The sequence below is a fragment of the Zonotrichia albicollis genome, chromosome 5 (genome assembly GCF_047830755.1).
Source record: "Zonotrichia albicollis isolate bZonAlb1 chromosome 5, bZonAlb1.hap1, whole genome shotgun sequence".
Taxonomy (NCBI): Eukaryota; Metazoa; Chordata; class Aves; order Passeriformes; family Passerellidae; genus Zonotrichia; species Zonotrichia albicollis.
The window spans coordinates 42,266,780-42,293,679 of record NC_133823.1 but is presented as its reverse complement, the minus strand read 5'-3'; the positions used below and the strand labels follow the sequence as shown (position 1 = coordinate 42,293,679).

Below are 26,900 nucleotides of genomic sequence, written 5' to 3'. Positions count from 1 at the left end.
CAAGGGGGAATGGCTTTAAGATGACAGAGGGGAGGTTTAGATCGGATACTGGAAAGAAAGCCTTCACTGTGAAGGAGGTGAGGCGTGGAAAGGAGCTGCCCAGAAAAGCTGTGGATGCCCCACCCCTGGGAGCGTTCACATCCAGGTTGGACGGGGCTCTCAGCCACCTGGCCTAGTGGAAGGTGCCCCTGCCCCTGCCCATGGCATCGAGTTGGAACTCAATGATCTTAGGTCCCTTCTGATCCAAACCATAAACCATATGGTTTTAGGATTCATAGCTAACTACTCACTGTAAGCTTTTGTCAGTAAGTAGTCTGGAAAACACAAGCTGTATGTTTTGACTGATATTCCACATATTTTAACTGTGTACTAAATGCATTAATTTTAGGTGTTATTAAAATGAATTTGAGGATCAAATTTTAAAATGTGCTAGCCCTGTTTCTAGTGCAGAGTGATCTACTGTGTTCTAAAGAAACCATTTAAGTCATAGAGGGTTCTTCTTATTCATGATATGAAACGCGGAGTCATAGTTTTCAGTATTTTAACAAGCAGGTATCTCTACACTCTTTTGCCTTTTCCAGGAGTTGCTGTTGGTTTTCTCTGTCTGATAATAATTTTGTTCTTTAAATCACAGGCTTTCTTTGCATTTAAAAAAATGTTCTATGAGTAATGTTGATTTTATTTACCTGTGATACACTGAACATATTTCCTTTTGAACTGTTACTCAGTTATCCTGAGAAGCTGAAGCATGTTTTTAGAAGAATGGGGACTTAATAAGCAGAGAGAAAAGATCTAGGGGGTCCTTTAGTGGACAAATATTTGATGGTTTGCCATGCTTGATTGCCTACTAGTCTTGAGCTGTGTGGTGAAATAGCAACCACGTGGACTAGGTACAAGAACAGCTATTGTCTGAGACACTGAAAATAGACCACGTGATCAATTTACCACTTGTAACTCTAGCCTTACAGTAGGTATTTTAGGGCCTTGTTTTATAATGGCTTTCTCTGTTCTAAAGTTTTGTACTATTATTATGTGTTGAGGTAAAGTATAGATTGTGAAAAGATAAAACGCACAATGGAGAGGTCTGTGTTCTCAAACAAAATCTGAGACTACTTTTTGTTTCCTGATTTCTATTCTGCTCAGAATTGCATAGGTCTGGCATCATTGCTTCTATCAGGTACTTATTACTGTGAGATACAGTAGTTTTCCCTAAGTGTATGCAGAATGTGCATTTGCTTAGCTTTCTGTGTTGGAAATAGGTATTTCTAATGCTGCATTTGAATTTATGGCTGCGTTGGAAAAGGAGAGTATAGAACAGTTTCCTGAAATAATCTTTCAGGATCCAAATATTCCATGCTGGCCTGTCTCCAGGAATTTCCTTTTCATTGAAATGTTTCCCAGTCCATCTGTCTTCATATCTTCCCCTGGGAATCCAAAGAGTGTTAGTAAATAGAACGAAGACCTTTTCTGTTTGTCGATTAGTGCCAGGGCATCTCCTTGTATGCATCTTGAGTTTAGTGATTTACACTGACTGTGTTTTAAATTTCTTTTTCTTGCACCTTGAACAATGAAGGTCTGTTTTATACCCAGGAGTTCAAAGTGCTTTGAATTCTGATTTTTTGAGAACAATAAGCTAATTCAGAAGTTGTCCCGTTGCTCCCATGCTTCCAAACCTCACCCAGAGGAATGAAAACTGGCTCTCTGTAATGAACTGGTAGATTTGCTGGTTCCCTTGGGATGCAGGCAAAGGCACCAAACCTGAAGTCTCTCAGTTACAGCAGGATCCCTATAGCAGGTGCATGAACTCCTGGTTTCTGTGATGCCATAGCCACTGCCATAAGTCACTGAGGTGCAGAAAGAGCAGGGAAACCTATGAAATGAGCATCCTGAGAGATGTTCTCTGCTCTGCTTTAGCAGCCCCATGTCTGCAGGGCAGGGACATGAGAGGCTGTGTCGGGCATTTCAGGTGCAAGCAAGATTTAAAGCTGTGAACTAGCAGAGATCTTTGCACTGGCAGGTGATTACTGGGGGATGCTTTCTGGTGACAAAAGAAATGTATTCCTACCTGTTTTGCCAGAACCACCTTGACCTGATGCAGGCCACAAACTGTCCATGCTCAAACCATTGCACATCCTATTGTCAATGCTTCATCTGGTGCCCAGAAAAAAGAGGGTAGTGCTGAGTCTGCGTGTGAAAATTAGATTAGAGGTTGATGTGCATATATGAGATTTTAACATCTGAAGTTCCCAGTTACAAAAAAGCACCAGTTTGAGTTCTTCCAATTTTGTCATATGCATTAGGTGTACCTTTATTTATTTCTTTATTTTTAGAATTGGTGTGGCAAGCTCAGGATGTTTTCATATTGCTTTTTCATCTCTTGTTCACACCTTCAAGACATTCTGAATATTATGAGTGGTGTAGAGTCAACTAAGTGCTAATTTCTCATTTCTCAGCTTAAACAGACTGCTTTGCTCAGGCACCTTTGCTAGCAAAGGTGCAATTCTAGATAATCTGTCTTGGCAGCCTGAGAGCCCTCACCAACATTTGGTCCTTGAACTTCAGCAATAAAAACTTAATGCTTGCAAGCAGTTTGATTTGATTACCAAGGACCAAATACACACTTACCCTTGTCTTGTCAAATGGGGCGTGATTTACCCTATACACTAATTACATTATCACAACAAAATACTCTTATTTGTGGCTGCCTAAGGATTTAAGGATGAATGAATATAGCAAATACTATTTAATAACTAATAGAGCCTAGGAATAGGATAGTTGCTACAAATTCCCTGTCTGGTCCTTCTAGTTATATGTAAAAGGAAGCATAGACATCCCTGAAAAGAGTAAAAAAAATGGAGGAAATTTTTGAACAATACAAGGTCAAAATGGTAAAATTACAGTTAAAGTTTTCAAAGTAAAACTGGAAACTAGTGAAACCAGAAGAAAAAAATCTGTTAAAAACCTAGCTGCTTTGTTCAGTTTTGAGGGTTGTTTTTACCTGTTTAAATTTTTTCTGTTTTGTAGTGTATTCAAATAGATTACTTAGAGGTTTTTTGCAGTAGATATGTTTTTAATTTAAAAAAAGGGCATTTAGTTAATTTTTTTGCCAGAAAAATAGTTAAAACTTACATTAATATCTTTGGTTTCCCCTCTACATGCTCTAGTAGAAGAAAAACCAAAGACATTATAAGCTCACATTTTAGTTTTTAGAAGTTATCATTTTTTTCATTTTAAGAGAGTAATTTATGGCATTTTTATTTCAGCCAAACTACAGTAAAACCAGTGACATATTTTTCTTGAGATATAATTGATTTAGAACTGCATGATGTGGCTGGAAGGAAAAATAAAACGTGCTGCCATGTCACTAGTTAGAGGAAAGAAAGACCATTTTGTATGAAAGTTTCAGACGGAAATCTAAAGCTAATGAAAAATTTCTCAGGCTGCAATATCTTTTTTTTCTTTCTTTCTCTTTTGTTTTTTCTTTTTATACTGCAGACATCTCAAACCATTTACAAGAGATGTAGCAGACAGGAATTGCTCTGCTTATAAGCACCCTTCAAAAGAGTGAAAATGCAAAAACATCACTCTTAAGTTTGCCTAGAAAAGTTGAACTAAAGTTCTTTCTTTTCCATTTATACCTAGGCAGTCTGGGAGGAGAATGTTAACCACTGGTCCCTAACAGCATATCCTGACTTCTGATCACTTGTATTAAAGAAAAACACCCATTCAGAGAGACTGCAAGACTGCGTGGAAGTAGAAAATACCACACCCCACCTTAAAAAAGGTAAGAAAGATTTTCCTGCTGATGCTTTAACAATGGAAGGGGTGCCTTCATTTAACAATTCATTACGTTAAATGCAGACTAACTGACCTTAAATAACTGAACCCTAAAATATTCATTTAACCTGCATGTTCTAACTTAGAAAAAAGGATTCTTTTTGTTTTAAAAGGGAGAATGTAACATATGTGTTCCTGAGCTTTAAACTATTTGTTTTGTAGCTTTTGTGTGTATTGTGGAAAAAAAATAGTATGTAAACCAGAAAATATAATCTTTCATGTAAGGCACAGAAGTCTTTCTTAGCCATGAAAAGTGTTACGTAGCTTCCAGTGTACCATGCAACTCTCCCTTTGCCAGGACATGCACAGGGTGTTTGCAGAATGCTGCTGCTGGGAATTGGTGCTAAGGAGTAGTTCTGCCATTTGTGCTTCTGTCAGAACAAATCTGCACTCTTTGCCTTTCTGCTGGGTTTTGGATTGACTGGTTATTTATAAAATATTTGCAACTCTACTCCCTTAGATGCTGCAGTTCTAAAAAGCATTGGAAGAAGCTGAAAACAGTTAAGCCATACTGTACTCTGCATGTTTCCTCTGAAAGTGGAGTGATAGCAACGGAGGGTTTTTTCCATTCAGATTTTCTTTGCACACTCCCCCAACCTTTTATTTCTTTTTTTCTGTAGAGAATGTTGAAATTCAGACAGTTCCTTTCTATAGCAGCCATTCTGTAACGTGGTTCCAGGACAAATTATGTTCATCACATTTGCGAACGCCCTACTCTACAGGGCATATCTATAAATTTTGATTTGGAGTCCATCAAACATGGAAATGCTGTCTTTGCTTTTGTACAAAGCAGTATGATTCTTCTGTTTGAAGCTGTTGTGATTTTAGAGAATCTGTGCTGTCTAATCCATATCACCTGGTAAATTCAAAAGACTATTGGTTACCTAAAAGTCCTGGTTTGTGACTGTCTTGCCAAAATGTTTGTTCAGCTGGTGTTTTATGTGGAAAGAGAATGAATGACAAGCAGGTGTCTTTGGCAACTCTTCTGAAATGATCAGCTGAAATACATTGGCTTGCTGCTGAGAAACAAAGGTTCTGTGTTCTTGAGATGGTTACAGTAATGTTGACATTTTTCTACCGTAAAAATGTTCTATGCCTCAGCTGAGGGTACAAATGTGTTTGTGACATACCTGTTTGTGAGATGGGGTCTGTTATTGTACTACAGGCAGGGCATGTTCTTATTTCCTCAAAGCAGAAAGGTAAGAAATGTGCCACCACCAATGGAAAATGCTCTTTGAGTACAGGATGCTTCCTACCTGCTCTCTCTAACCTCATATTTCCATGCCATTTTTATGCAAGGATTACAGATTCTGAACTACCTTCTGTTTCCTTTGGATAGGCCTAAATTTTGCAAGAAATACAGCCTTTTTCAAATAGCATGTTTTATATTTTGCCCAGAAAGATACAATACCCATTGGCTTAAATGACAGATGTTCAAAGAACAGTCTGTGAGGGTGGTCAGGTACAATAGCATGTAGATTGACTAATACAATTTTCATAACTAAAATATGCAAGATTCTATACAGATATGTTTCTGTATAGAATTTGCATGCAATATTTCTTCCAAGAGGATTAAAGCTACTTTTTTTTTTCTGACAGTGTACCCAGTGTTCTTTTGTAACCACCCACATACCCTGTTGTTAGAATATTCTGCTTTTTACTGCAGAAAAAGTCCAAACCTTTTTTAGAAAGTAATTGCAGTAATTGCAGTTAGTAGAGATTTTGCTTAATCCGTGAGATTCTCTGTAAATCATTTGTGAATGTAGTTTTAGTCAAGTTTTGAACAAATTTATTGAAGTATAATATTTTTGGTTTTTTCCTAATGCAGACAATTTTTTTTCTAGTTCATTCCACCATTTCACATTTTCTAAGCTAAAATGCTCATAGCTTCAGAGTCACATTTACTGGTGATCGTACCCAGCTTTTCCAGAGACTTCAGATTTCCTTTAAGGTATTGTCCATTAAAGCTTTTATTTTTTTTTTCTTCTTTTTCATTCTTCAAAAAAGTGGAAGAACAGGAAATATTGTTCTTTTATATGATATTAAAGTTTTTTTAATTTCATTTGCATCATCCAAAGTTTTTTCCCCTTTATTCTGCAATTTCTTGTTCTCCTGTTTTTTATGTTTGCTCAATTCACATTTCATTCTTATAACACCTAATGACTATGGATACATTTGGTTGTGTCCTTTCAGTCACTTCAGAGGAAGTAAAAATAACAAAGATTTTCTGAAATGAGTCACTATTGAGTAATTAGCTATGTAAGGAATCTATTTCCTATTTAATGAAGAAGGGGTCCTGCCAGGAAGACAGAGACCTTGGTTTAGTCAATGTTGTTGTAGCATTTGTTCATGATTCATTTTTTAGATTTTTAGACTTCTCTTGTGTTATTCTTGCAATGAGTTTTAGTGATAAGCCTCAACAGGAAAAGTCCCTTGATTTGTGAACCCTCTACATATTAATTTGAACAAACTGGTTGTCTTTTCAAATTTAAAATCACAAAACCAGCCAGGAAGTCTCTCCCTGTAAATGGACTTGGACTTCATGCTCTTCTGCAACTCTGCCTTCGCTTGTTTTTGTGCAGAGCACTGTCATGTCGTTGTTCCAGCCCAGTAAGGGAGTGACCCCACACACCTGAGAAATTTACTCATTCAGTCCATAGTTTGTTCATCTGGTGCCTCTGGCCATGCAGGCCTGGGACCTGGGGTAGAGGAGCTCAGCAGGATGGCTTCATTCTTGCACTCTGTGGAAAACTCTTCTACAAAACTCACCTGTGCTCGCCATAGCCACACCTGTCCCCTGCACTGTACATAGAAAGAATCAATGCCTTTGTTGCCTCCATGACCTGAGAAGGACAACCAAGATGATGGCCTGACAGTTGCAGCAATCTGAAATGATGTTCACAGATCCATGGAAAGTATTTTATGGTATTAAAATTATGATATTATTATTTATTATATTATTATGTAATTAATTAGAAGTTAAGCATATCATATCATCTGAAGGACATTGTAGCAGGAGTTGAAAACTGGGGTAGTTACATCCATCTGCTAATTGTAGGGCAACAATTACAGTAAAAATGCTCAAGATTTTGATGATCTGAAACCTATGCTGTAAATATCCAATAATTGTTTCATATACCATTTGGGGAATCTGCTGGTTGGGTGTATTTCTCTCTGTGGCTATCACAAAGGGCATTGGAGGTTATCAGCTTCTGAGTGTAGGCACCTGGTCCTTCTCTGGATAAAAGATGTGAGATCCATGCCTGATATTTACCAAGCTGGCAACGAATAAGGTTTTGGAGGTTGAGACATTTGGCTTTTTTAACTATTACTGGCAAGAAGAAGGTAAGTAGATCTGTTACAGTATGGAAGCTACACCTGACAATGTTGGGATCTTCCAGAGATCCTGGAGAGAGTGAAGCAATAGGCTCAAGCTCCTTCTGCAGAAATTTCCTCTGAAAGCCAATACCCCAATGCTGAAGAGCAGAGTTATAGTTGATCAACTCTTTTTGAAATAATGGTATGACAGCTCTAAATAAAACAACAACAAATAACAGAAGTTATCATGTGCCATTTTTCATGTTCCTTTATCTTCCCAATATATAACAGAACTGGTTACCCTTTGCATCTGCTCTGTTCCACAAGGAAGCTGTCCAGTATGCAAGAACTTGTCTTGATAATTTTGCAATAGTTTTTTCTGCTTTTCCTTCCTTTGGAAAAGATAGATGGTATATTTCTGTTAAAATCAGAGGAGTATTTCTATCCAGCCTCTAAATGCCTCTAAATGTTTTTGAATTTTTGTGCATAATACAGAATAAGAGCTTTAGGAAAATGAATATAGTATGTTCTAAGGCAGAGCTAATTCTTGTGAAGTGGTTTGATTGCAAGAGTATAGCTTGATTGTAAATAAATCTGTTTCTTTCTTTTGGTCAGCAAGTTATAATTGGAATTGAAACTATTTTTTCCTAATTAGATTGACTAGTTCTAAGCAAGATTTCCATGCTCCAGAGCAGCTTATATTTTAAAATGGGGTGCAAACTGTGAAACTTGATGATTCTTGACTTTTTTACAATGTTTTTGATAAGCCAGTATTTTCAGAAGGCCTGGAACCATGTTTGCAAAATTAGGATTAGTTTCTGTTTTGGTTGTTATTTTTGTGATCTTGCTGACAACAATTGACTCAGGTGTAGACTACATTGTTTTAATCTCTTCTATGCTGAATTCTGAGAGAATATTGATGAAGAGTACTGTAGGAAAAATTATGTGAGGGCAAAAGGTGATTTATGCTTCCTCTACTACTTTTAGAACTGGGTCAATTAAAGGATTCCCTATGGTAATACTTTTTTCATTTGTGCTCCTACATTACAGTTTCAAAGTTCAAATTTGCATCTTAAGAGTACTTAGGAATTCAGGTTCATAAGCTTAGGACACGAAAAATTGACACAGATCCTGATTTGACTTTGCTAATGTGATATATGTGTTTGTGATGTTCTGCCTCAGGCATCTGACAGTGGTTAAATAATCTTAGAAAGTCAGGAAAAGACACTCACCTGTTTAATTTTAATGTTATTTAGTGCTTTCTTGAGCTGAAAGCTCACTATAGCTATGGGTTTCAGTGGCTGACTAGGATGGAGCGAAGTAAAGTTCTTCAGGAAATTCTAAAGAGAAAAGAAACCCAAGTATTTATCAGAGCTAATTATGAAATATCGTGTTAAATGCTGCTATGGCAGTGGTCTGACTATCTGGTCTGTATTCAAGGACTCAAAATTTCCCTGTGACCTTCCTCCACTACATCCAAATGAATCTCTCAGCTGAAATGCAGCTCAAAGGCTTAGGCAGCTTTTGAAAAGCTTCTTGGAGATCTGTAACATTGTGAACTGAGAGTAGACAGAGGTGTCTCCAAGACAAGGTGCTTCTTCAGCTCCATTGTCTTTATCCTTAGGTCAAGTGGGAGCTGAACTCTCCTGTCATTGTTGGGTAGTTCCCACTGAGATGATTGATTTTATTGATAAAGCCCAGGCTAAAACAATACCCCATACTGCTGGCTTGTGTCTTTTGTAGTTTGTATATTGCATATATTGTTGTCTAAAATGAGACTTCTTCCCAAAACCAAAGATTGGTTCTGTAGATGAAGCAAGAGTACAAAAGATACATAACCCACAGGCAAATTTCCCTAGAAAAGCTCTTCAAGGACTTTTAAACTGTTATTTTAATCTGACTATGCTTTACAAAAGACAAATGTTGTAATTAGGAATGGCTGCAGTATTTTCAGATCTAAAAGATACAATGTGACATTATAACGCTCCTATGTAATATAGGTAGTAAAAGTATATTTTATTGAGCCTATTAATGTAGTTGTTTACTCTTTGGTGCAATTTAGAGTATGGGAAACATGCAACTAGATAATGTAGTCTGAAGAAAATAAGCTCTTGCAAATCCTTGTGCTTCTGCAACATTCAGGTGGCTAATACAGTGCTTATACTATAATACTGTTCAATACTATTAAGCTATCCAATAGAGTGTTCATGTATGGCACTATTTGTTTATTGTGTTAAATAGAAATGCTATTTATAATTAAAGTGTTTATTAAATAAACATTTAACATTATTAGTTTCCATTAGTGAACAGAGGAAGGGATGCAGACAGTAAGAAGAAAAACATGTCCTGTACAATGTGACTTTCTTATTACAGAGTTCAGCAGTTCCTGGGAGTCTTGACTTACAGGTCCTTGTTATGAAGTGCAGCTATAATTTTCACATGTTCAAGACTTCTAATGTAATGTAGTGACTGTTGTACACTTACAATGCTGCTACTGCATTGTTCCAAATCAGCCTAAAATGTAAGACACTTTAGTGCATGGTGCATGATTTGAAGATAAGAGAGAATTTACCTTGTGTTTGATTTCAAAATCTCAGTGGTGATATAAATGTGTTGTGCTATACTTCTTGTTTCAGTCACATTTGGAAAAAAACCACAAACAAACAAACAAAAAACCAAAAACCAAACTCAAACCAAAGATACCCACAAAAAAACATGGCTGCAGCTGAAAGTAATACTAACCAAAATGTTCAGTCTGGGGTACTGGGTACTGATAATTCAGGTACTGTAAAAATACATTGGGTTTTTAATTGTAAATTAAAGAGACAGAACACATTTTCAGTTTATTTACAGAGGAAATCTCTTCCTTCCTCATAAATTACTGTAAGGGATCTGCTTATGTCTGAATCTGCTTGTGTCTAAACAATGTAGATCTGACCAGGCTGGTCTTGCAGTTCTTTCTCACTGCAGGTGGGTCACCCAGTGTCTTACATGATCTGGAGCATATCTGAACTCTTGGGATAGCAAGACCCAAGTATTTGTATAGGAATTCTAAGAAATGGGGTTTTGCAGCAGGAACAGATTTAGTGTTTTCTTTCTTACTTTCCTTATCTTTTTTTGTTTTCTTTCCCACTATTTCAAGCTGCAGCAATGATCAACTTAATTCTAGTATTTGAACAAGAGAGTCCTAGAAACTGTCTCTAGGAAGCAATACAGTATTCAGCTTATCTTGTCTTCCTCTTTTAAGTGTAGAACTGGTAATTTCATTGGATTTCTGGGTACCTTGTTAAGGTGAATGTACCTGCATTTCATGGATGTGTCCAATTGTTAATTAAACTCTGTTTAGAAACTTTTCCTGATACTGAATTGAAACTTTCTCTGGCAAAATTTTGTCATAGAAAACACTCATAGACTCCTAAACAACCCTACTCATTTCATTCTTTTGTAGTCTCTCTTCAAAAATTAAAGTTTAGAACTGAAAGACAAAACTATCTTTAAGGATTCAATATGTAATCTTTTCTATTCCCAAACTTATTGGAATTCCTTTGCTAAGGTGTAAAAACAAAGCTGCAATAAGGAAATCTCCAGTGATAAAAATATAGGAAGGAATTATGGAAAACTAGATCATGAACAAAATAACTCTTTTAGATTTCAGTTCAGGAAGTTGCTTGAAGGCAAATTAAACTGAATTATTCACCTGTGGTTTCGGTGTCTTCATTTCAGAAATTGTTAATGAAAATAATACCAACTACATATTTTACTTCTGCTGAAATTATTAAATAGGCTGCCCTCATAGATACTTGGACTTTTCCAAGGGAACTGGCCCAACTACTTTAGAGTATACAGGCCTGAAAATACATTTTGAAAGACTGTCACTTGAAAATGAAAGGCAATTCTCATCCTCAATAGCTGAGTTACTTGTAATTCATATTAAATGCAAAAGGGAAATCCATGTAGCCTTTATGATGTTTAAATGAAGTTGTAAATGGATAAGCCTAAAATTCAGTCCAAGAGGGACTGTAAGAATATGTACGAATGAAGAGATACTGAACTTTCTTATGGAAGCTTTAATGCTGAAAAGCATAAAACATTTCCTTAGAAGACTGAAATGCCTCTTAATCTGTAAAGAAACCTGACCTGTGTGAGAAGTATTTACAGAAGCTGAAGTTAACAGTGCTTTCTCTGGCTTTAAAGATTTGTGTTTATATTCAATTAACTAAAAGCTAGATGAACATGATCACCCTAGATTGTTCCACCAATGATATTTATCACATGAGTGCAACAGGAAACACCTGGGCTGTTTGCCTTCCTTAGGAGTGCATGACTGTGTTGCAAGCAGCAGGATGTTTAAATGGTAGAAATTTGGGAAAGACTTTTTGTTTATACTAAAATAGATAGTTGAGTTAATTATGAAATGGGAGTGCTGATTTTTAGATGCTTCCACTAAATGCCAGTTTCTCCTTATGTTTTTAAGCAGCTTGGAAGAACTATGCCAATTTCTCCTTATGCTTTAAGGAGCTTGGAAGAAATATCCAATGGTAGCTCTTAAAAGTTAAAATACTGCTGAAAGTTTTCCTCATAAAAGTCATCATGCATCATGAACTGCCAGTTTTCCGCTAATTTCATGGCCATGACTTCAGAAGTCCCAAAACCCACTAGGCAGTGATTTTAATCTTTATTTAGGATTCACTTGTAGCTAATATTGTTTAAATTCTCTATGCCTCCTTATTTTCCTCCCCCCTCTCTTCCTTCTGTCAGCCCTTCATCCATTTGCCTTAAAGGCCCAGGGTGGATGAGTCAGTGGCTCCAATCTGTATTTGCTTAGATACCAACTCCCTTTTAGGCATAGCATTATCATGCTTTATCTCAGTAGGTAGTCATGCTTTTTGAACAGTTTTGACATCTGGAACTTTCTTTTATTAGATGTAGACTGCTGCATTCCTTTCTATATTAAAAAAAAAAAAAAAAAAGGCATGATCTCTGGGTATACTTTTTTAAAAAATCCAAGACACAACCCAGTTCTTGGCTGCACAGGCATCACCAATCCAATGAATAGACAAACTGGTTTAAGCTTGTGTGGATCCCTCACTTTCTTGTCTATTTCTTGGTTGTTCCTTCATCTGTGGTCACTTGAACAGGGGTCTCCTTGCCTTCCTGCCTCTCCCCAGTCCTCACCTGTTGTGCACAGCCAGGAAACCCTGAACACCGGCCCTGCCAGACCTCGTGGCTCTGAATTTTACCTTGTGTGATTTGACAGTTTGGAGGGATGCTAAAAGTACGTCTCTCCCTTGGTAATAGTATGTCTCTCTCCTTGTCTCTCCTAAAGAACAAACTGCAGATATTTGGAGTAAGAAAGACTGAAAAGCCAAAATACCTGATGAGAAGCAGACCTTTCATGCTGCCATCACAGCAACAGCTGATGTCTAAACATCAACATTGTGTCTGCTCGAGCAGACACAAGATGTTTCTGATGCCACTTTTGCTTGATGCTCTGGAGCTGCAAGCACATGCCCAGATAAGGGGTGTCTCACTTGGAGGACATGGGGAGGGAAGGAACATTTTTCACCCTTCTTAATTCTCTCTTCATCTGTCAAGCAGGAAGAAACCTGGAAGGGGAACACATGATGGTATTGTTCGGTGTTAATTTTTTCTAATTAGCCAGAGCATTGAAAATGCTTCTGTCTCTTTAAAATGATGTGGTATTTTGTGCTGTGGCTACTACCAAACATGAAGTTATTTGAGTGAAAAGAATAACTTCATGTGTGCTGAGGTGTGAGGTGACCTCATTATTCCTAAATCTGTTCCTGTTTTGTAGCACTCCTTATTCAGCTCCACTCTTTCAGCTGCTCAAGTGTTTTTATTTCTGCTCTGGTTGTGTAACAGATTTTTTTTTAAATGTCAGAATCACGGCAACATAAGTCAGTTATGTTGAACCAGCCTGGCAGAAATTTAGCTGCTTATAGATAAGACAATAATAGAGCAATATTAAACAGGTTTTGTGGCTTAATAAGATAAGAAGCAATATTTAACAGGTTTTACTTTGATGGAACACTGTTGCTTAATGCAAGACATGCTTCATTCCAACTGAAGCTTCTGGTAAAGACATTTAAAAAACTATCATTTTGCCTTTGCTTGCATGAAGTCAGCACTTCAGAGAAGTATTGTGTTGAAAACTCTGACAAATGGTATTCCTTGTCTGCCTTCAGAAGGGAGCGTCATGGGGAGCGTTAGTACGCACACTGCAGTCTATGCTTGCTCCAGGGCAGACGTGCACAGCTCCAGGGGGGTGCTGCTCCCTTCACCCCTTATTTGCTTTTGATGAGGACTGTGCTGCTGGAACTGTTCATCTGAAGGTGGAGCAGCTGTCCACTCTCAAGGAAACAGAAGAAGTCTTTCTCAAAGCTCGCTCAGTGGGCTCCAGGGAGCCTTGCTAGTCATACTTAGCAGAGTTTGTTTGCCATACGTTTACAGGTTTGTTATGCTAACTTGAAAGCTTATCATTCAGACCTCCAACATTAAAGGGGCACATGAGAAACAAGATTCCAACTACACCGCTTGAGAACCCTCTCTCACCTCCTGAGTAGTTCCTGTGGGACACGTTTCTTTAAATAATGCATCCCACCTTTTATACAATTAACCACTCCTTAGAAACTTCCTGGCTCCAGTGGTTTTTGCCTGCTTTCATTCTCTGCTACTCTCTCTTGATTTCTTTTACTAGCTTCAGTATTCTCTGCTGACTGCATGTAGCTTTGGAGCGCTTGTGTGAGTTGGTGATCTGTTGGGTTTTTAACAAGCAGGTAAGTTTTCTGACAGAATGTGCTTCCTGAGTTAAAGGTTTAGTGCCTATGCCAAATCTGTGCTTGCATTAATAACCTCCATATCTACAATTATATATAACAAGCTTTTATAAGTCCCACTGCCTCCATTTCCCATTGCATTAAAACAAATTGAGATGAAATTTGAGGTAAACTAAGCTGGCAAGAGGATGCAAAAATTTCAGTTTGGCATCATGCATGGCATTGTTACCCATTCAGGGAAAACAAAGACCTTTTAAATGTCTACTGCATTACACTTTTCAGCTATTAAAACCTATTTTCATGTAAGAAAATTGAAGGAAAATACTTTTTCTCTTTAAACTTTGCATTGTTTGATTTTGTCACTTCATCTTTTCATCCTCTTTCATTTAATGTTTTGATGTGTAACAAAAGCTTATGTTTCAATTTTCATCTCTGCTTAAACAAAGAAAGGCTGTTACACTGGGAGCAGGTAGTTTGGGTGTGACTGAGATGAAGCTGATATTAGGGAGTTATTAGGGAGACTAGCTTCTGCCTTTTCATTGCCAGATTTTCCACCACTTATTTTCATGCTTGCTGTCTGAGTGATGCTGCTTCCCTGCTGCTGGTACAAAAGGTCCTTTGATAACCTTGTGTGACAATTAAACACTACTAATTGTCCTCAGCTAGGAGGCTGTTCTGTGGCCATTCATGCACCTCCAACTGTGATGCTAGATTAGGTAGTGCCTCTAGGAGGGCTCCCTCTTAACACCCGTGCTTTTCAGTATTGCAATATTCAAGTGTTAGTCTCCAAGTTGAATCTTAGTCATGGGGTTTGAAGTGCAAAGGACCTGAATAGCTACAGAATGTGCTCAGGGCAGTGACCACACCTGAGTCCAAGAAGTGTTTGCTCAGGTACCTGTGTTGCCTTTCTAATGGTCCTGAGCCCTGTTGTAAGCTCTTGTGGTCTTAATTAACCCTGGCTTGCTGGATGTTTTGGAGGGAGGCTAGATCCAGTGTTGTGCTGCAAGAGGAAGGCTGGCTGAAGTGATTTATTTGCTGAAGAGAATCTTGGTCTGTCAGCTGTTGGAGTGAAGAAAGTAGCCCTTATAGATGGGTCAAAAAGCCATGAATTTTGTCAGATCAGAGCAATTTCATCTTTCTGTTCTCCTTTTGTTTTTAAGCTCTTCTTAATTAAAAATTAAATTGGGTGAAAGTCATTCTCTTGGTTTCTGAGAATGTATCATTAGTGAAATAGAATGTGTCCCTAAAGAAAGAAGTTACTGAAGTCATTATTACACATAAGTCTTGGTATATCTGCCAAAACAAGTCTGTATGATATACCTCAGAGGAGAAAGCAACAGGGGGATATTACTCTCAAGCTCTTTATTTTATCTTCTCTCATTTCCAGTTCAATCCCATTTGCTTGTGTTTAGGGGGATTATTCTGTATGTCAGTATTTGCAGTGCTTAGAAAAAAAGGAACTTCTAAGCAGCCTGGGACTCCTCAATGTCTCTCCACAAATACTGTTTTTAATTGACACAGAGGGAGATTTCAGAAATCAGATACTATTAAATGCACTGTGTACAATAGATTAATTAAAATTCCTCTCTGTTGAAGGCTTTATCTTACTTCAAGTCTCTGCAATTGATATGAAAATGCTAAGGACCTCTGTTGAAACTAGATGACAACCAGAAACTTTGGTTTCACATAGAGCAAGCACAATTTCATCTACATCTTAAATTTTATAGGAAACTTTTTGGTCTAAACACTTTTGGGATATGAAGGTCTAAGCTTAGCAAAGCTTAGCAACTTGTTCCTGGCCTTTGGGTAAAACTTGTAATACATGATTTTGAACACCAAGCAAGATCCAAAAAGGCATCACTAAAACATTAATTTCCTGTAGAGGATTTTGCTGCATGATAAGTTACCTGGTTCCCAGGAAATTTGAAAATCAGATCTCCCATTTCTCTGCCAAACTACAGATGTGAGAGCATGGCTTCACTGGGTATATTTTCCCTTAAGCCCTGGTTGCTAAGGTCTGTTTGTGGAAGATTGCCACCTTTGTGGAAGGAACTACTGGAGCCATGGGAAGTTTTACCCTGAGCACAAAGTAGGATTTGGCTCAGCCAGTGTTGACTGAGAACTGCATAATGAATCTCTTTTAGGATTTATTCAAAACTTTATTGCTTTCTAAGAGGAATTTGCATCATTGTTGCTTCTTTCATGAGAAATAATATAGACTGCTTATGCTTTCATGGTACTATAGGATGCTTCTGGAAATACTGGTGTCTAGCATAAATTTTTTTGGAAAATGCAGCCTCCAGATGTCATGGCAGTTACTGACATTAAACTGTTCTTGTCTAGATAAAAACATGCATAATATAATATCATATCAGGATTTTTCTTACTTTTTAAAAACCACTACTGTTATTCATAGCACCTATAAAGAGTTGCCTAGTAGTCCCAGTTCACCATATTGCCCTTGTGGGAAGGTAATGTTATTTTTGGCTTTGTGGTTGGACAAGACTGAGCAAAAAGCTGTTGTATAAACTAATGTAACAAATGAAAGATCAGCTGGGAAGTCTTGTCTATCAATCTGAAATAATTTTGGCTGTTGCCAGTTGCTATCTCCCGTAGCACTTTCCACAGGGAAAGTGCTAAATAAGAACAGAGTGCTGAAATACATGCCCAGCTTAACTTGTAAGGCTGTTCCTACAGACTTCCTGTCACACTACTATATGTCCGTCAGAATTCTCTTTAAAATCACAACAAAAATGCCCAAACAAGTCCTTCTCTTTGGTGATTTCATGGCTTCTGTTTCTTCCTCAGAGAAGACCAAGTCTGAAGTTTCTCTGACTTCGTCTGAAATTGTAGGCATGATCAATTTATTTAAGAAACCTTGTAAGTACTTGACTGCTGGAGCACATGATGTCCTGTCATTCAAAAGCTCACTGTTAAGTTTCTGTGGCTTAGTCTGGAGCACTTCCAGCGGGGAGCTGGCTGAGGGGGGAATGTGCTGTGCTTCTTGTTTCTGAGTAGGAGCTGCTGCTAATGTATGTGCTGCTTTTGTCCATTTCTATGGCAGGTAGAATAAACAGTGTACATGCGAAGCACAGTCAAATTCTAACCAGAGAGGTTATTCTGGTTAATGCTTTTGCCCTGAGGCATGACTTGGGGATTTCTGCTCCACCGTGGGAAACTTTACTCTTCCATTTGTGTTATGTCAGATGCTGTGCTTTACCATGCCTTTTAAAATGGTCCTTTTAACTGAAGAAAGTTTGGAATTTATGGATTTGAATTTTTAAGTAAATAGAAAAATACATGCTTTTTTATGGTCATCTGGATTATTTTTCAAAGTTGTCAGAAAGTTTGCTATTTTAAAGCTTACTACTGCAGTTTTAATTTTGATGGGTTTTCCTATGTCAGTTCTCAAATATCTTTCAGTTGCTCTGATACTGACTCAACATAATTCCAGTTTTATTTTTTGCCTTGAATTTGCAGGGATGCTTTGACAAATTTATTTGAGTTAAATTTGAATGGACTGAAGCAGTGTTAAGTTTGTACTTCTGTGTAAATAGCAAGCATGCTGTCAAGCAATGGTGTTGGATTCATGTAGTGATGTCCTGTTCATCTGTTTGTTTGGGGGCTTGGGGAGGGGGGATTTTGAGGACAAGGGGCCATCCAAGGTGTTTTTAATAAACAAGACTTGCTTTTGCTATGACATGATGGTTAACACTGTAATATGACTAAAGCTTTAGTCTGTTTTCAGATTTCCCCATTAGGTATCTATTCCAGTTCAGAAGTAAATGGTGCCTCTGTTTCCACCAGATTGCATGATGTTCTGCATGAGCTTGTGGTACTGAAAAGGCAATAAGAGGGGGAAAGGATCCTCACTTGGTCACCAAGTGCCCTTCAGAGCAAGGCTTGAAGCCCCCATGCCACTGTATCACTGTCACAGTCACGTTGAATGCTCTCCCAGGGAAAGAAAGGAGAAAGAAAGGAATGATAAAAAAGCCTTTACTTCTCAACAATTTATTTAATTAGCTCCAATTACAGATTTAAATGATGGAAGTGGTAAGAAAACTTACTTTGCATGTACTGTTGAGGAATTCATGTAGGAAGAAGAGACACAAGTGTTTGAAATACCTGGCTAGCTCTCTGTTTTCATCTGTTAATAATTCACATGGCTCTTTCATTTCTATTTTGTTGAGAAAAAAGAGTAGGCTTGACACAAAGAAGCTCTTAACTTCCTCTGTAAAGGAGTGGGAGTACAGCATGTCCATTCAGTACAAAGAAAAGAATTTACTTTTGTGGAGTTTTCAGACTTTTTTGGTTTTCTTTTTGTTTTTAGTTTTCTTCACCAGTGGACTATGGGAAGGAAACTGTTTCTCATGCAGCTTTTACACTTGTGTTAGCTATTGTTAGTTAAGCCATAACTGAGCTGCAAATTCTAGGCCTAGACTTTCCCAGAATTTGGTGCCTACTTTTATAGGGAATCATTTTCTCTACAGTTACCACCAAATAAAATGGTGCATTGCAGTCTTGCCCTCTACTGGGTTTGTGGTGGATCTCTGTAGAGCACAACCACAGAGGCTGAAAAAGCCCTGGCAGACAGTTGCAGGGGATGAGTCTGATTCAATGTCATTGTGACACTTCTCTGAAAGCTGCTGCTCTAGGAAACCTTTGCCTATAACCACTGCCTTGTGTAATTGAAAAAGGATTAGCTAAATTACATATGTTTTCTCTGAGGGTACTTGTGTTTCATGGATGGGATTAAAAGCAGAAAGGTAGAATATCTACAGTTTGCCAGCATTCCAGCTGGAGTGATGACATTTCTGCATGCTTTGGTGGTCTTGTTCACAGAACTTGCTTTCCTGCTAGGGCTTTATTTTGTCTTTAAGTCTCTTTTCTATCCTAGTATGTGCAATCGTTTCTGAACTCCCTTCTGCTCTACAAACTTATCCAGGGTAAAGCGCAAGTTTTGAAAATATTGTGCAATTAAATTCTTGTTGGTAATATCTTACCTGAGATGTTTGTTTGTTTCTGTTTCCCTAAGAAGGATACATTTTATAAAGAGGTAAGTATTTTATTAAGATTAAGTAAAGAGGTAAGAGACTTACCTTACTCCTGCATAAGTATTAGTAGAAATCAAAAAGGTGAGAATGTGAACACAGCTGATTTATTTATCCAAACTCCCTCTACTTAGAATAATAATGCTTTTTACAGATGGAACATGAACTTTTAATAGCTCATGGGTGGAGACAGACACTAATTGTCTCACCTGGTCATTTGTAATGAAGGCATTTATTATTTTTGTCCTTTAATGTTTCTTTGAGAAAAGCTGGAATGTATGATCTGCCTGCCTGTCCCCATGGGTCAGGACTGAATTGCAAATTACTCCTCTGGTGCTTGTGCAGACTGGCTGCTGTTGGAAATGTGATACTCAGCTACGTGGAATTCTTGTCTGTACCAACCTTGCCATGTCTGCTTTCATTTTTCCTAAATTACTAAACAACTTACACTTAATGAGTTGCAACTAATTAGTACCTCTTGCTTTGCTATACCTGTAAAATTATACTTCCAGTAAAATGCTTCATGAACTAATTACATATCTCAACCCAGTTGACTTTTGTCCTCTTGTTTACTGGCTTCTTACTAGATAGTGAGATTAAAATCTTGTCGTCTTACTTCAAAGATGCAATCTCTTCATGTTCTTCTCCCATTACAGACTACATTTAATTCTTATTCTGGAATGCTGTTTCCCTAAATGAGATGTCCTCTTTATCCTGTGGAGCAGAGTGCCTGTCCCATTTCACAACATAGCCCAGAGCAGGGATGACCAGCTGCTCTGTGGCTATGCTTGCCGCAGGTGCTGAGGATAATAAGAGGCTGACACTGCAGAGGGTGCTTGGGGTATCCTGCAGAACAGGTACAGACAAACCTTACCAGTCTGGTGGCATGGTCCAGCAGGGCAGGGCAGGGACACACAGCTGTTCTCAGTGAGGTCAGCTCCTCAGCACTTACAAGCTGTGGCATATGGAGCCCATTCCAGCAGAGGAGAGCAAGGTCCTGGTTTGGCTAGGCTGCCTTGGTGGCTGTGCCCTTGCCCTTGAACACCTTGAGGGGCTTACAACCATCTTGTTTTTCCCCACTCTGGATCTTGCAACAAAAACTGTTTTCAGTAAAAGAAACAAAGCAAAGTAAGCCCCCTTCCCCCTTCAGTTTGGGCTGCTTCTGGTGGAGACCAAGTAATGCTGGTGATGCCTCAGTGTGTGTTCCCCAGGACAGAGGTCTTCAGAGCTGCTATTTGGGATCCTGCTGTGCTGTAAGCACTGTGTTTCCACCGCAGCTGCAAAGGGTGATGTCGTTCAGAGAGCTGGTTTCTTGGAGGCTCTGAGGACTTTCCTATGGGAAGTTTTGTGGCAGACAGTTTAAGTAAACATTTGCTATTACAAGGAAGCAACACAGAATGCTGTATCTTCTGATCCTTCCTGGGACCTTGCATGCATTTGAACAGCCATGCTTTCTTCCCCCTTTCTTGGTCCCAGCTAATTTCAAATCCTTTGGTCAAGGGGCTTTTTCCTCCCCTAGAGTGATGTGCAGTGCATGAGGGGTCCATGCAGCAGTGGCCTGCCTTAAGTGCTGCCAGGCTGAAACACTGGCCAGCTGGCAAGACCTGCAGGTGGCTATCATTGCATGGATGTACAGATCCCCAAGGCACCATGAGGAGGAGCAGATACAGGCAGATAGCCCATTTCAGCTTCTACCCAGGGCCCCCTTGCACCTTGTTCAGAATGTTTAATTTAAGTAAAACTGGTGAAAACACTTCCCTCTGCTTTTAGAAGAACTTAGTAAAAGTATTGCAGTATTTTAAAAAGCCATTGAAGTAGCTGTTTATTGCAAAGTAGCGGAGGCTGCAGCCAGGTGGGGGTTGGTCTCTTCTCCCAGGCAACCAGTGACAGGACAAGAGGACAGTCTTAAGCTGCACCAGGGGAGGTTTTAGCTGGACATTAGGAAGAAGTTCTTCACAGAAGGGTTAGTTGGGCATTGAATGGGCTGTTTGGGGAGGTAGTGGATTCACTGTTTCTGGAGGTGTCAAGGAAAAGACTGAATGTGGCACTTAGGGCCAAGGCCTAGTTGACAAGGTAGTGTTAGGCCATAGGCCAGACTTGATGATCTCAAAGGTCCTCTCCAACCTAAATGATTCTCTCATTCTGCAAAATCTCACCACTCTCTTATTTTCTCTTGTTTAAGTGGCTATCCAGATACTATCTGGATTGCCCTACTGTTAGTGAAGCATTAGGACACAATGCAGGTGGTGCCCTTACAGGAATCTGTTTACCAAACCCAAGTACAGATATTTTAACATTTTTTAGTCACATGTTTGACTGTGATTTCTGAACTGGCATATTAAAAGTAAGTAGCAGCTGCCCTCCTGTTAATGAATACTTATCAATATCTATATAATGCTAGATATGCATTCTTTCAAAAGTTTTTTTTCCAAATTCATCAGTGATCTGCTGTATGCAAGTACAGGATAAATTTTATGTACATGTAAGTTTTTGCACTAATTTTAATTCAACATTTGTTTGAAGATCAATAAACCAGTGATTTCTCAAGTGATGCAGCAGATCAGTTGCCATTAGCTAATTTTCAGTTTACAGTCTGAAACACCTAAACTCAAACTGTGCAAGTTCATCAGCCAGAGAGCAGATATGTGTAGTATTAACTGTGACCAAAGCAGAATAAATTGCTTTTGTTCAGAGTCATGTTTTCTGCACGTACAGTATGAACAGTCTGTATCCTGTAAAATATATGTCACCCCTCTACCATCAGATAGAGACATACCTGGTAAGTCAAGCCCAACTAAAACCCAGAATATTTGGAGAGTGTCCTATTTTTTTCTGATGTTGTGTGTTCATTGATTTTAGGGTTTGTCTTCAAAAAATGTAAGAACAGGAAAAAGAAAAGTAGGGAATGTGCTTTTTCTTGCAATTGAGACATATCCTCTGGTGGAAAATCCTGGAGGAGATGGTATTCTGCAATGGCACTACAATGTATTCCTGCCCAGCAACTGGCATTTTTCTTTCTCTCATATAATATGTAGGACTTAGTCTGAAAAAGTCAAAAAGAGGGGTGAAGGGGTGGGAGTTAGCCTAAGCTTAACTTGTACACTTCTATTGTTGACAGTGCTGTCATTTCATGTATCTAAATTAAATGGTTCTTTCCCCTGACTGTCCTGGGTGGGTGTTACTGCACATATGGCTTTTGGGCTTTAGTCTGCTCTTTAAAGGAATGATCAAGTTTAGCACAGTCATTTAGAGCATCAGGATTTTTCTGAAAATGCATTAGAAAACCTGGTATGAGGATCTGGGGATCTGGAGGGCCAACACAGAGCACTGGAGTGAATGTTCTCTTCACCTAGGACTTTTAGATGTGTTACTTTTCCTCTTCTCGAAGTCCACAGGACAAAGCTATGGCTATGGTTGTTTCTATACTAATATTAGACAAATCTTTCAGAAACATTAATGTGAGCAAGGTTTCAAAAGGTATAACTTGGATTTACTTTGAAATGCTTTGCATTATCTCAGTGTCAAAATATGCCAGAGAGAGATGTGAGCATTTCTTGAGGATATTTGGTCACATAATGGAAACTGATTGAATTTTAAAACTTTCATCTTGTTTCTTATATTTGCACTGTTAGCCTTCTTTTCAAACTTGCATCTGTTACTGTAACTCTAGGTAATGCTTTATAGAGATGGAAAAACACTGACTCAGCTACTGAGTGCTTGTAGTCCAGTAGGTTAAGAATAGATACAAAGCAAGTAAAAAGGGTTAAAACTCAGTAAGTGTTCACCTCTCTCCTCTGGCCCCAGCCCTTTCCCAAATCTGCTCTCTGATATTTTTTACAATGAGTGCTCTTGGACCTTGAATTTTACAAGTAGAGCAGGGGTATCAGGTGGAAGAGAGTTTATGCAGGGTGTAAAGAAGTGTATGATGTCAGAGAAGCAGTTAAGGAGGGGAGATAAATCCGGTTTGGTCAACCTGGGCTTCCTCTGACTCTCCTTGTGAACTTCCCTTAACTGGACAGTCAGGACACCCAGTCCTGTACCATGCTGCTCACAGGGATCCAAAATTTGCTTCAGCAGCTAGAAAACAAGTATTCAGAGCTGCTGAAATGGACCCCAGCTTCCATCCATGCTAGACAGACAGATCCTGGCACTAGTCAGATCCAGGACAGATTTCTCTTCCTTGGTCTTGCCACTGGACTGGAGCTGCTGGAAGGTGCCTGGTCTGCCAAAAGACCCCCTGTACAAGTAACATTTTCTGGAGTGATGCTGCAGCATGAGACATAGCACTTGGCTGGTCCCTGGGGCTGTCACAGCTGCTGCAGCCCCTCAGAGAATGGCAGACACAATCTGCACTCCCAGTGTCTTTCCAAGGGCCCAACTTGATGTCATATCCTGCAATCTACAATGCATTAAATTCCCTTGGCCATAGTTCTGTTTAACCATCCTCACTAGCACATGGGACCTTGTGATTTGCCTGGCCACCTGAGTCCCCTCTGTTCTTTGTTCTGGCACGTAGTAAATGGTAAATAAATTCCAATGTGGGCAGGTGATGTTTCAGAGAAAGTGTTGTCTCCTTTCTCAGTGAAATTAATCATTTTCACCTTGTGTGGCTAAATTTGATGTATTTCACCAATATAATGAGGATAATGCTTTGTCTTCTCAGCACAGTGAGACAATGTGTGATTAGAGTGATCTGTCTCATCCTGGCCTGGCAAATCCTTGCCTGGAACCAAAACAGCATGAAAATGGGAAATAGTTTCTTCTCTTTGCCCTCATTACCTAAAGGCAAGATGTTTTAGAAGGAAATATCTGGTTGTCTTAGTTCAGAAATAGAGAGAGCTGTGCTTTTGTGCAAAGGCTATTTTGGATTTGAATAATTTTAGGGTTTTTTTTAATGTTTAGGTTTATAAATGTTTGAGTATCATCTCTTTATGACTGCTTCTCTTCTCCTCTTTAATTTTGCTTCTTCATGAGTAGTTAATTTTATTCTAGCCTCATAAAATAGAACAGAGAGGGAGATTTCATTTAGCATCACAGTAGTATAATGGAATTTTTTTCTATTTTGATGTTACAAAATTAATGAAGAACCCTTTCTTGATATTTCTATTTGGAGTAGAAATCTTACTTGGTTAACATTTAAAATAACACTGCTTCTACTTATTAGTGTTATATGTTAATATACTCAGTGTTAGCCAAATAACTGTGGTGGCAAAGTACATCTGAGTGTTCTGTGAGGTGAATATTCTGTTTTGCAAATATCAGAAAAAAACTATTCAAGACTTTTTATCTCTTAGATATTTATAGATAGGTCTAAAAGTAAATTTCATAGGTAGGTCTAAAAGTAAAATTTCATCAGATTTCTCTGTTTTCTGGTCAGTAAGTGCTTCAAGTGATGTCTCACTCCCCTAGTTTTAATTCTGGAAAGCAAAGGCAAACCAATCACCTCAATCTTATTATTCTGTATATTTTGGTACATTGATGACAAGACAAGGAATTGAGTCAATGATAAGGTCCTCTTCTAAAGCAGATCTAGTGTTTGAGAAAGTTGCCAGAACTTCAACCTGAAGATTTCCAGTCCTCTTCCTATCACAAAAATGTCATATTTGCATCTTTTGTCTCTGCTTGGCCTGGGTGATGAAGACAACCCAGGCTGAGGGCTCTGGTGTGGACGTGGGAAAGCAGCTACATGTTCCTGGTCCTGTCTTTAATCTGTTCTTTCTGTGTAAAAGTTGTTTGAGATTTGCCTTTGTGCTTCAACCTGTTGCCTGCTCACTGTATGGGGACAGGTGATGGATAAGGAGCAGCTAGGTGAGGTGTGTGCAATGCTAGTACAATTAGTGATTAATACTCATGATCAGTTTTACCTACATGGTCTGTTTTACTGCTCAAAATCTTGTTTCTGAAATTGCTGGTAATAGTGTTGGTTAAGTGCTGGCACAGGTGGCAGCATTTTTGGTATATCTTTGATAGCATTGCAGTCAATATCAAGACACCAATTTCATCCTTCAGCTGATAGTGGTCTGTGTTACAAAAACCAGCAATTTCTGAAAAAACTGCAAATGGCCATCTAACCCTGGTGCTCAGAAGGGAGATCCAGTGCAGACTGGAATAAGGGAGTGCCAACAGAGGAGGTGGCAGTGGAGCATGGGGATATTCTCTGTGCTGTGCCAAGGTGAGGCTGTGATGCTGGAGATGAGAGAGAGACAGGAGGAGCTGCAGGCTACACGCAAGTAGCTGTCTATCCTCTCCTGCTGACACGTCCCTCAACAACATGGAGAATGTCTCAGTGTTCTTCTGCTCCTCCTGAGAATGATAACCTCGGCCTGCATATGCAGTGAAGGCTGCTCAGACAATGAAAATCCAGACGTTCGTTAAACAGGCAATTTCCCAGACTCATGACAGATGCCTCAAATCTTAATCTGGCCACAATGTGTGTCCATATCAGAGGATTTGTTTGTCAGAGGGAGCAAGTGAGCCTGGCAGGGTGGTTGGGAAGGGAAGCGTGCAGCAGGAAGGCACAGGGGCAGCAGTGAGCAGCCGAAGGTGCCCCTGTGCCACAGCTTTGCACAGCTCCAGCGGCAGAGGTGGCTCCATGTGAGAGCACGGTGCTCCCAGGCTTTGGAGTGGGACACAGAGCAGATTCTTCAGCCCCTGTGCTGCTGGCTGAAGTTACTTCCTGGGATATTTTGGCAATATGCCAATCTGGGGAATGAGGGCCACGATTCCTTCTGTCTACATTGCCCAGCTGAATAAGGAAGTTGAGGTTTGGCTTCCTTCAGAAGTTAAAAAAACCTCAAGCACTCAACAAAACAGAACTGTTTCCAGCTCTGTGCTTCTCTTTGCTCTGGTTTTCACCATGCAAACATTGATTTTGGTCTTTGCTTTTTAACAAAGCTTGCTGGAGAATTTGTGATTGCTATGGTTTATGCACCTCTTTTCTTAAGGTATTGTTTATTTTCTTTATTTGCTCCACAGCTGCAAACCAAAACAGCATGATTTAATTCTGTGAAATCAAAGATCAGCACAAGTTGATTTAGTTTTTTTAGAACAATTCAACCTGAAGTCAGATTTAGCTTGGTTTTCAGGTTGCTCAAATAAGGGAGTCTTGTGATTAATTGCAAAAATTAGAGACAATCCTGACATTTTAGTTCTTTAAATCTGGAGAGGGGAAGTGGATTTACTGCCTTCTGTTCAGCTTTACCCTTGTAAAATTTAATAAAGAACTTATAAAATTAATATGTCTGCTGAAGTAGTTAATAATTTGCTTAGAATAAGATCCCTTTTATTCCTGTGTTTTCTGTATCACTTTATAATTCTCAGAACTTTGAAAGAAAACACACAGGCATAAAGTAATTTTTGGGGTTTCCCCTTCTCCTGATCTCCCTTCCCTTCATTTAGAGCTACATGTAGAACTTTTTAAAATGTATTTTTACTTCATCGTGGAACTGCCCTAACTCAAAAGTTACATTGATAGTTTCAAGAAAACCCACTAACATCTCATGACTGGGGAGTAAGTAAATCCATAAAATGAAAATTTTTGTCTCTCCATTTAATCTGACCTATTTAAAATATTCTAGCTGTTCATCTGAATTGCAAATTTAAAATTACTATATGTTTGTCATTGTTGAATATATTATACTAAAACTGTGCAAAAGTGAAAAAGTGACCACTCTGAGTATCTATGTCTGTACTGGTCTCTGTTTGTCTTAGGCACTAAAAGCAGGAATAGTGCACCTGTTTTTTCCCTACATGACATGAAATTTGCATCCAATAATATTGCCTTTATGTGACATTGAAGAGAGAATTTGTTTTGTGTCATAATGACTTTAAGTATTAGTTTGTTGTTCCCCTTATTAAAAAAAAAAAAAAAAAAAAAAAAAAAGGGAATGAATTCCAA

The 26,900-nt window shown here is 38.7% G+C and overlaps 1 protein-coding gene across 6 annotated transcripts in view; it reads left to right on the top strand.

The window, feature by feature from the left end:
- Positions 1–26,900, top strand: part of CRACD (capping protein inhibiting regulator of actin dynamics) — a 129,852-nt gene that overhangs the window by 56,735 nt on the left and 46,217 nt on the right. For 3 of the 6 annotated variants that reach the window (XM_074541473.1, XM_014264834.3, XM_005483898.4), the window contains exons 2-3: positions 3,643–3,784; positions 16,761–16,832. In XM_074541473.1, coding sequence (XP_074397574.1) covers positions 16,808–16,832 — 25 coding nt within the window. In that variant the 5' untranslated portion in view covers positions 3,643–3,784; positions 16,761–16,807. Of the gene's footprint in view, positions 1–3,642; positions 3,785–13,873; positions 13,953–16,760; positions 16,833–26,900 lie in introns of all 6 variants that reach the window. The other 3 variants (XM_074541476.1, XM_074541475.1, XM_074541474.1) reach the window with 2 other exon arrangements.